General features: G+C 31.9%; 2 protein-coding genes across 3 annotated transcripts in view; both read left to right on the top strand.

Moving 5' to 3' along the window:
* The first annotated feature begins 3924 nt into the window (after positions 1 to 3924).
* Positions 3925 to 6247, top strand: LOC115239210 (nose resistant to fluoxetine protein 6-like). The gene is made up of 6 exons (XM_029813606.1): positions 3925 to 4011; positions 4939 to 5039; positions 5098 to 5227; positions 5427 to 5601; positions 5880 to 6022; positions 6093 to 6247. The coding sequence occupies exons 1-6, from the start codon at positions 3925 to 3927 to the stop codon at positions 6237 to 6239; spliced, it is 783 nt and encodes a 260-aa protein (XP_029669466.1). The 3' UTR covers positions 6240 to 6247.
* A 230-nt stretch (positions 6248 to 6477) lies between these two features.
* LOC115239011 (protein O-mannosyl-transferase TMTC3-like) overlaps positions 6478 to 10082 on the top strand; it is a 6332-nt gene continuing 2727 nt past the window's right edge. The window contains exons 1-8 of one of the 2 annotated variants that reach the window (XM_029813306.1): positions 6478 to 7214; positions 8471 to 8607; positions 8699 to 8842; positions 8937 to 9036; positions 9113 to 9228; positions 9310 to 9482; positions 9557 to 9812; positions 10008 to 10080. In XM_029813306.1, coding sequence (XP_029669166.1) covers positions 8771 to 8842; positions 8937 to 9036; positions 9113 to 9228; positions 9310 to 9482; positions 9557 to 9812; positions 10008 to 10080 — 790 coding nt within the window. In that variant the 5' untranslated portion in view covers positions 6478 to 7214; positions 8471 to 8607; positions 8699 to 8770. Of the gene's footprint in view, positions 7215 to 8470; positions 8608 to 8698; positions 8843 to 8936; positions 9037 to 9112; positions 9229 to 9309; positions 9483 to 9556; positions 9813 to 10007 lie in introns of both variants that reach the window. The other variant, XM_029813298.1, reaches the window with a different exon arrangement.

Here is a 10082-nt window from a genome sequence, read left to right as displayed (position 1 = left end):
ATTGATTAATAAAAGTGTTATCTCTAAAATATAATCTATTGAAGTTTATATTTAAATCGGGCACGAACTTATGCAATCACCTGATATATATATATTATAATATTATTAGCGTTTTGCAGGCTTTATATACACTCATGACAAGAATTTGAATACGGGTATAGATAATGGATAACGCGCCGCATAGCGATAAGCGACTGAACTATTTTATAATACTTTGTAATAAGCTGCAGATTCTGTTCGGTTTTTGCTGTCAATTTGCTATCAGATTGCGCACTTCAGATCTTGCTCAGTTTTTGCTGACAATCTGATGTCAGTCATGTCAGCAAGCTTTGCTCGGTTTCTGCCGCCAATTTGCTGTCTATTTATGTTAGCAAGCTTTGCTTGGTTCTTGCCGGCAATCTGCCAGCTTAATCGGTAATAACAACTCTTGTACCAAATTTGTAGCCTTTTTGCTGACAATAATTTGTAGCAAGCACTTGGCAATATCTGTTAGAACAGATGTGGCTGACTGGGTCTTTATGCAGTCAGCCCATTTTATGAATTTTCATAAGATTTTACTAATTTTATTTATTGTTATTATTTAATTATTATTTAATGTAAATTATATTTAATGTTTAAATAATTTATATTTAATTTTAATTATAGTTAATTGTTGTTAATTATATTTAATGTTAGAGATTAGGTATAGATAATCGATATATATGTAAGATTCCACTGCCTAAATTATTAAAAATGTTAAAATTATTTTAATAAAAAGAATACAAATACTCGCAGAAGATTATTAGAAGAAGTTGAGTGCAGAAAGGGTAAAGTGCCGCTACAAACAGTTAAAGAATAGATCTCTTATTTTTCACTTGTCATTCAAAGGCTGCGTTCCGTTTCATGCATGATGCGCATGATGCATTACTTATCCTTGTTGTTCATCGAATGTTAAACAAGGATAAGCATCAGGGGCGGATTTATATAGAAGCTTACGATGCTTAAGCATCAGGCCCCCAACGAGAAGGGGGCCCCCAAACAACTACCGAATCGACACTTACGAGAACCATATAGTATCAGACTAGAGATACGTATTATTCTGTATAGTTATAATCAGATGGGTTATCCGCGTCTTCTTTGGTAAGAATTCTCTGTATACAATTTTGATCATTTATTTAACACTCCCAATAACAAGTTGTGAAGCAGAAAGAGGTTTCTCTAAATTATCTTTTATAAAATATAAGTACAGATCTAAAATGGGAAATAAAATTATTTATTAATTCTTTCAATAGAAAATGACATCACAAGATCTGTTACTTATGACGAAGCCATAAAAGTATATATAAACGTGAAATGTAAAAAACATCATTTTGTTACTTATGGTTGAGACTTTAAATCCATTTAAATATACTATTTTGTATGAATGGCCAAAAGCTGCAGAATTTGTTTGGTTTTTGCTGACAATCTGCTGTCAGATTGTCCTGCGCAGATCTTGCTCGATTTTTGCCACCAATTTGACGTCAAATCATGTCAAGCTTTGCTCGTTTTTTGCCGTCAATTTGCTGTCAGGTTATGTTAGCAAGCTTTGTCACCAAAACACAAGCTTAATGCGGACACAGATGGCACTGGATTTGTTACCAAGTTTTGAGCGAATTTGATGCCAATTTGGCAACAATTTGTTATCAAGTTGCTTACTGGGTATATATATATATTAAGAAGCTCCTTAAAGCAAGCGAGTTTTTCAATTTTGGCTTCATCATAGAGGAAGTTTTGTGAGCGAAATAAATAAATAAAGACAGTCAAAATCGGGCTAATATACGCCCATGTTAATAATGTTTTAAAATGTTCATCAATGTTTCTCGTGTTATTTTTTGTGTATTTTCGTATATTCTCTAGAGCTCAAATATTTTGCAATTTTGAGACTTTAAATCCATTTAAATATACTATTTTATATGAATGGCCATAAGCTGCAGAATTTGTTCGGTTTTTGCTGACAATCTGCTGTCAGATTGTCCTGCGCAGATCTTGCTCGATTTTTGCCACCAATTTGACGTCAAATCATGTCAAGCTTTGCTCGGTTTTTGCCGTCAATTTTCTGTTAGGTTATGTCAGCAAGCTTTGTCACCAAAACACAAGCTTAATGCGGACACAGATGGCACTGGATTTGTTACCAAGTTTTGAGCGAATTTGATGCCAATTTGGCAACAATTTGTTATCAAGTTGCTTACTGGGTATATATATATATTAAGAAGCTCCTTAAAGCAAGCGAGTTTTTCAATTTTGGCTTCATCATAGAGGAAGTTTTGTGAGCGAAATAAATAAATAAGACAGTCAAAATCGGGCTAATATACGCCCATGTTAATAATGTTTTAAAATGTTCATCAATGTTTCTCGTGTTATTTTTTGTGTATTTTCGTATATTCTCTAGAGTTCAAATATTTTGCAATTTTTTTCCATTTTTCGGGATTATAATTAACGCGATAGTATCCTGTAGTAAATATTTTTTTTATATATTATTAAATTCTCATCTTATTGGAAATTTATTAAAAAATATTTATGACTATCTGTATTTTAAATATTGAGAGTAATTTCGACTATTAAATAAGACGTAGAATTAAGCTATGTAAATAATTGTCTTATCAATTGTCTAATCAATAAATTGATTCACAATACATTTTACCAAATCGACTCGATTTGGCAACAATTTGTTATCAAGTTGCTTACTGGGTATATATATATATTAAGAAGCTCCTTAAAGCAAGCGAGTTTTTCAATTTTGGCTTCATCATAGAGGAAGTTTTGTGAGCGAAATAAATAAATAAGACAGTCAAAATCGGGCTAATATACGCCCATGTTAATAATGTTTTAAAATGTTCATCAATGTTTCTCGTGTTATTTTTTGTGTATTTTCGTATATTCTCTAGAGTTCAAATATTTTGCAATTTTTTTCCATTTTTCGGGATTATAATTAACGCGATAGTATCCTGTAGTAAATATATATAATATAATAACATAAAATAAAATAGTAAATAAATAATAAAATTATAAAATAAAATAAAACTCAAGATTTTATTTGTATGAAAATTAAAATCCTATTTTATATCTGAAATAGATATAAAAAAGATCTAAAAAAATAGGTGATTTTCACTCATTTGGATACTCATCTGTTCTTATTTTCGAACAATTAGTTCAAATTCTCAATAATCCCTTGTGTTAAGATTTTATTAAAAGTTAAACTGATAGAAAAATGTCATATTAATGTTATTGGCTATGCTTTCTGTATGTGTAGGCTTGATATACATTCATAAAAAAAACTTGAATATGAAATTCATAACGCGCATAATGCGTCACCTAGCACTAAGCGTTAACTTTAATGACGGATAACCGGTTCTGATTCTGTTATGCAAGAACAAGTTTTCCTTCAAATAAAGACTGTGATTTGTATTAATGAAACCAAAACCAAATACTTGTATATTTATTAATTGTATAAAATAAAATTCGTGTCTCGGTACTTGCAAAAAAATTTTTTGTATTACTGCATACGTCCGCTCACGTTCGTGGTTGCTAAACCATCAAAGAAAGAGACCAAATAAAATATTTATGTATAAAGTTCTGTTAAGAATTCGGTTCGAATCGGAGAGCACGCTTTTATCGTTATGAGCCTTGTTCAACATTTTTCTTAGTTCTATCGGACGATTTTGATTTCTGACCATAGTATTACCGACAATATTAATTTTATTTTATCAAATTATATATATAATTGTAACACCCAATGTTACGACAGTGTCATGAATGCAATCAGGTTCAAGGTAGGTATTTTGGACACCTTCTGTAAACTATCTGTATTTAAAACAATAAATGAATAATTCATCTCATAATTGTAATAAATGTCACCTAAGACCTATTTGCGCGGTCGCGTAGCTTTTAAACGACGTGTCATACAACATGGATTGCGTCACAAAAAATGGTCCTCTGTCACAAACTCTGAGGAACGATAGGTTTCGTATCGTACCTCAGAGTTTGTCACAGAGGGTATATCGAAAAAAGCAAAGAAAATATATAATTAATAATATATAGGGTGTTTCAAAAGTAGAAGACCATCGCTCGAGAGATGATTGAGGACCCACAAACAACAAAAAAAACTTAATATAAACATAGGTCAGGAAATTGTTTTCGAGTTATCGCCATTTTTGTAGAAATTTCAAATTGCTTTGTTTTCGAATTTTTTTGTCAAAATTGAAAGAAGAGATGGTTTTTATGAACGAAACACTCTGTATATAAAATAATAATTACTTTACCTTTAAATAATAATACATTACCTAAAAAAAATAAGGAACACTTTTCATACGCTAAAAAATAGGCTATTTTTAAATCGCTGAAACTCCGCAAAAAAATCATCAAACCAAAATTTAAAAAACATATTGAAGCTTGAAGTTTTAACTTTTTAACACGCTTTTGATAGTTTTAAAAATGTTTTTGTCTTACTTGTTTTATGCTTTAAAAAAGAATACTTTGTTTCGTTTCTTAAAATTATCTTTTTGAGTTTATCAGCTTGATAATAAATTTTTCTCTTAAAAAATTTAAGTCATATTTCACAACAAAAAATAAGCAATTATTAAACACCTATTAAAATAGTTACAAAATACATGAACAGATGATTTTATTTAATTATTTATATATTACTTTATATATATATTAATATATTTATATTTTAATTAAATATTTGTGAATTTTTACAATTTGTGTACAATTTACTTTCAGAAAACTGTAATTTTATGTTGGTGTCTTGGTACCGCGTGTATTATTTTCGTATTATTAGGCTTTTATAAACGAAACGTATCTATTCTGTATGCTGCTGTCTATGTTGCATTAAGTAGAACACTTTGGGCCATCGGTATAGCATGGATTGTAATAGCGTGTTTTACTAAGCATGGTGGTAAGTACATTTAATAAACTAATTTTAGGTACTTTTACACGAGTGTTGTCATATTGGGTGCACTTTTAATAGGCTCTATTGTACTTACTGGTTATATTTCATATATTTACGAATATATTCCGACGTAAGTAATAAAAACATTTTGCTAATTATAAGATTAATTAAATATTGTCTTATTGTAGGTTTGATGAACAATATAGACTCTCTAGTGTTTTGTACTATCCCCCATGGATCAGAATAGGACCATATATTATTGGCATAATTACAGGTTACATTGTAAGAAGATTAAATAAAAAATTGGTCTTGAAAAAAGTAAAGTATAATTTGATTATTATATGACTTTAATGTGAAAAAATAAGCAATTATTAAACACCTATTAAAATAGTTACAAAATACATGAACAGATGATTTTATTTAATTATTTATATATTACTTTATATATATATTAATATATTTATTTTTTAATTAAATATTTGTGAATTTTTACAATTTGTGTACAATTTACTTTCAGAAAACTGTAATTTTATGTTGGTGTCTTGGTACCGCGTGTATTATTTTCGTATTATTAGGCTTTTATAAACGAAACGTATCTATTCTGTATGCTGCTGTCTATGTTGCATTAAGTAGAACACTTTGGGCCATCGGTATAGCATGGATTGTAATAGCGTGTTTTACTAAGCATGGTGGTAAGTACATTTAATAAAATATATATATAATAAATCTTAACACATACATATATACATTTGCACATAAATCTACGCAAATAAGTTGTAATATTATAATTAAAATAATAATAATATTGTGTAATATTATTCCTTGCATCTCTCATTTAATTTATTTTTAATTTACACTTTTATAAGCTTTCTTCTAATGGCATAACGCATAAAAATAATTCTATAATTTAAAAAAATTTTATTTTTATCATCACACACATAAATATACAAATTATTTTATTGTGTTACAGGTATTGTTAATCAGTTATTATCGTCGAAAGTCTTTATCCCTTTTAGCAAACTTACTTATTGTGCTTATCTTGTAAATCCCTTCGTCATACAATCGATTCGTTTCTCTAGTGAAACAACCGTTCATTTGGAACTACTGCCTCTGGTAAGTAGAGATTATCTCTAAAATTTCGATACTAACAGAAGACTTTTTAACATTTATTATCAATTTTTAGATTCCTATGTTTATAGGATACTTAATGATTAGTTACGTTTGCGCTTACGCATTGTCATTAATGGCAGAAGTACCGTATATCTCACTAATGCGAATGTTCCGTCAATCTCGCAAGAACAGAAGATATACATATCGCCATAGATCGTAATTTTGCATATCAAATAATCACAGAGCCGTATTAGCATCTTAAGACATTACTTAAGACGGTTTTGAAATAAGAACTAACTATGAATACCGGCCTTTAATCTCTTAGACAAAAATTATAAAAAAGTTTGTAACAATATCTTTATTATTAGTATTGAAGTTCCCGCATTGCATCGCATCTCGTAGGATCGCGCGCTGCAACGGCGCCGATGACAGCGACGTCGGCGATTGTGCGCAACGCGGTCCGTCGTTTGACAGCTCGATCACGGTGGTGTGCGCGGTACGTGCGTACGCTCGTACCCGTTTGCGCCGCGTTTCCTCATCTCCCACTGGCTGCGATCTTCGATCGTGGTGAGACCGGTGAGACGACGCGCTCTAGAAAGACGAGGCAGTAACGAGCGACAGTGAGAAGCTACGAAGAAGCCTCTCCCTAGGTCGCTGACGACGACTATGTCGGCGACGCCGCGACGCGGCTACGCTTCGGCTCGCCGGCACTCGCGATGGTGCATAGTTGCGGCGCAACGGGATCAGTTGTGATGTGCCTAAAAGCGGACGCGATTACGCGATCGACGTGCGTAGAAATGACATTCGTGCGTCTCTCGTGGAGAGTTCTTAGTTAATTAAGAGTCAGGAAGATCGATTTCTCGCAGAGCAAAAGAGGGAGAACGAAGGCAGGTAAAAGAGAACGAAAGAGGAGAACTAAGTTCTTCCTTCCGTTCCCGGAGTAATTTGCGGAGATCGCGCGAAAGAAACGAAAGGCAACCGGCCGATCGATGTGTTATTTGTGATGGGAGTGCCTGCACGGGGAGCACTCGCGGCGATCGTGGCTGTAACCGCGCTCGCCGTGTATCTCAACAGTCTCGGATGCGGTTTCGTCTTCGACGATATCTCGGCGATCAAGGACAACCGCGACCTCAGGCCCCACACGCCCCTCAAGAATGTCTTCTACAACGACTTCTGGGGTACCCCGATGCACAAGGTGCGAGAGAAAGAGAGAAAAGCAGAGAGAGAGAAAGAGAGAGTGAGAAGAGGAGGCATCGTCCGGCCCTTGGAGGACGCGCGTTCGAGATCCTCCCCTCTCTCTTCACCATCCCTATAGATGGCCCCCTGCGTATTGATCCGCGAGCGTCCTGTCCATTTCATCCCGATCCGATCCCCCTTTCTCTGAATCTTCCGTTTCCCTCGTTTTACGTCCCCTCGCGTGCGTTCTGTCTGACATGAATCAAAAGCCGGTACAGCATAGCTAAATTCGGGATTTCCATGCTACCGATATGCGAAAATATATATATGATCCCTGTAATTATTTTTAACATTAGATTTTCTGTATCTTTAAAGCGCTTATAAATAATATCGCCAAAATTTTATTGATTTCAGAAGAATCGAAATTGATAAAATTTCTAGAAATTCAGATTTTAATGCTCATATTCTTCATAGATAATTTTTGTTGTATGATGAAAACGCGAAAATTGGAGTACATTATATTTTTCGGGATTTATAATATCAATAATTATTATTTTCATAATTTATTTTAATAAAGTAAAATAGAATAAACTGCAAACCTATCTTATGTAAAACACATGCCTGTATTAATTCAAAGTTTTTGAATCTGTTCATTTTTATTGCATTTTTCTCTCTCTCTCTCTCTCTCTCTCTCTCTCTCTTATATATGTATAAGTAGCAATATTTATCCAATTTAATCAGAAAAATATCTTGAAATTATTAATGCTTTACAAAATAAGAATTGAGAAAAGTATCCATGAAAATATGCAATCTACAATCTTGTCTTATCAATGTATTACTATTTAATTATCTCTAGCATAATTTTCAGTTTTTTTGTTATGAGAAAAACACATAGTATATTGTTAAGCACAATGAAAATGAGATATAAACTTAATTAAGATTGCATAATCATTTTGAACAAAAATCTTAAAAATATAAGATATGTTATTTAAAAAGTATAAAAAATATGCTTAGCATAATTTTCAGTTTTTTTGTTATGAGAAAAACACATAGTATATTGTTAAGCACAATGAAAATGAGATATAAACTTAATTAAGATTGCATAATCATTTTGAACAAAAATCTTAAAAATCTAAGATGTTATTTAAAAAGTATAAAAAATATGCCATTTTCCTTATACATATGTTTTATGTTTATCTATTAATAATAATAATTGTGTATTTGCTGCACAATTGATTAATTACTATTTTCATCAATTATATTTTTTTTCAATAGGAACAGTCGCACAAATCTTATAGACCACTTTGCGTTCTCACATTTCGATGGAATTACCTGATTCATCAACTAGATCCTATGGGATATCACCTGCTAAATGTTATTCTACATGTTGGAGTATGTCTATTATACTTCAGGTTCGTGGATGTCACTTTTTATAGTTTATATCTCTTTCTTGCAATGTTTCTCTAATGTGGAATTATAGAAAATTATTATTTTAATTTATAGAATAATCTTATGTAAAGTTTGCATTAAAGGCAAGAAAGAATATATGCAAAAATTGTTAACAGGACCTGTTTGATGTTTCTACCAGATGCAGCAAGTTTTGTGTCATCTTTATTTTTTGCTGTACATCCTATACACACAGAAGCAGTATGTAATGCCAAAAATAGAAAGACTTATTATTTGAATTATTATTATTAAAATAATGTCATTGATAAAAATATGGCTGTAATTATATTCCTAGGTCACAGGTGTAGTTGGTAGGGCAGAAACTTTGTCCTCCTTATTTTATCTGGCAGCTTTAATTACATACACTAAATGTTGCAAAAGCAAAAGATCTACAGGTAATGACTTGAGTCCTCATGCAGATAATTTACATTGTGGAACATTATATTATACATATATATCGGCATTTTATAGGATGGAAATCCTTGATGTTATCTATGTTTTTTGTATTTACTGCAATGTTGTGCAAGGAACAGGGAATTACGGCCACAGCAGTTTGTTTATTGTATGAAATTTTTGTTGTACAAAAGGTAAAAAATCTCCATAATGCTACACATTTATTATATCAAGTATGACAAAATTATACTAATAATACTCATAACTTTACTTAGGTTAGAGCAAGGGATATTTTCTTAGCACTAAAGTCAGCTTTTGGTGGTAATAAAATTTCACCTGCATGGTCAGGCGAGGGTACAAAGCGTTTGACCGCCCTTACACTTGTTACATTTAGCCTGCTTATTCTACGGTTACATATAATGGGCTCAAAGTTACCTGTATTTACCAGGTATGCTGTATGTATGCATATAATTGTAATTAATTTTATTTTTATACTATAATTAATATGTATATATTTTTTAGATTCGACAATCCCGCATCAGTTGCTGCGACACCAACAAGACAGCTTACATATAATTATCTTGCTGCAGTGAATCTAAGACTGCTATTTCTTCCAAGTGATTTATGCTGTGATTGGACAATGGGAACGATACCATTAGTAGAAAGCTTTCTCGATGTTCGTAATCTCGCAACTTTAGGTACTCATGGAACTGTACTAGGATTGCTTGTCACAGCTGTTGTAACACGTAGCAGACAAACGTCGGTTATTCTCATTATGGTTAGTAAAGATGATCATTATGCAAATAGATGTAAAAGAGAATTTAAATAATTGAATAATATGGTGTGTGTTGGAATAAGGAAAATATGTGATATCATGCATGCTCTAGAAATTTTGTATATGTGTGTGGATTCTTTATAATTAACAACACTAATATTTAATGAATATGTTGTGTTTCCAAAATAATGCCTGCAGAGTTTAGCTATGATGATACTCCCTTTTTTACCTGCATTGAATCTTTTCTTCCCGGTCGGATTTGTAATTGCTGAA

The sequence above is a fragment of the Formica exsecta genome, unplaced genomic scaffold, assembly GCF_003651465.1.
Source record: "Formica exsecta isolate Colony F162 unplaced genomic scaffold, ASM365146v1 scaffold116, whole genome shotgun sequence".
Taxonomy (NCBI): domain Eukaryota; kingdom Metazoa; phylum Arthropoda; class Insecta; order Hymenoptera; family Formicidae; genus Formica; species Formica exsecta.
This window is presented reverse-complemented; position numbering and strand designations above follow the sequence as displayed.

What these genes read in the sequence shown, in the direction of transcription:
- LOC115239210 (XM_029813606.1), top strand. Translation starts at nt 3,925, where the DNA reads ATGGATTGCGTCACAAAAAATGGTCCTCTGTCACAAACTCTGAGGAAC. An exon ending in ATTTACGAATATATTCCGAC is followed by an intron (nt 5,040 to 5,097) that starts GTAAGTAATAAA and finishes GTCTTATTGTAG; the next exon opens with GTTTGATGAACAATATAGAC. An exon ending in GTGTTTTACTAAGCATGGTG is followed by an intron (nt 5,602 to 5,879) that starts GTAAGTACATTT and finishes ATTGTGTTACAG; the next exon opens with GTATTGTTAATCAGTTATTA.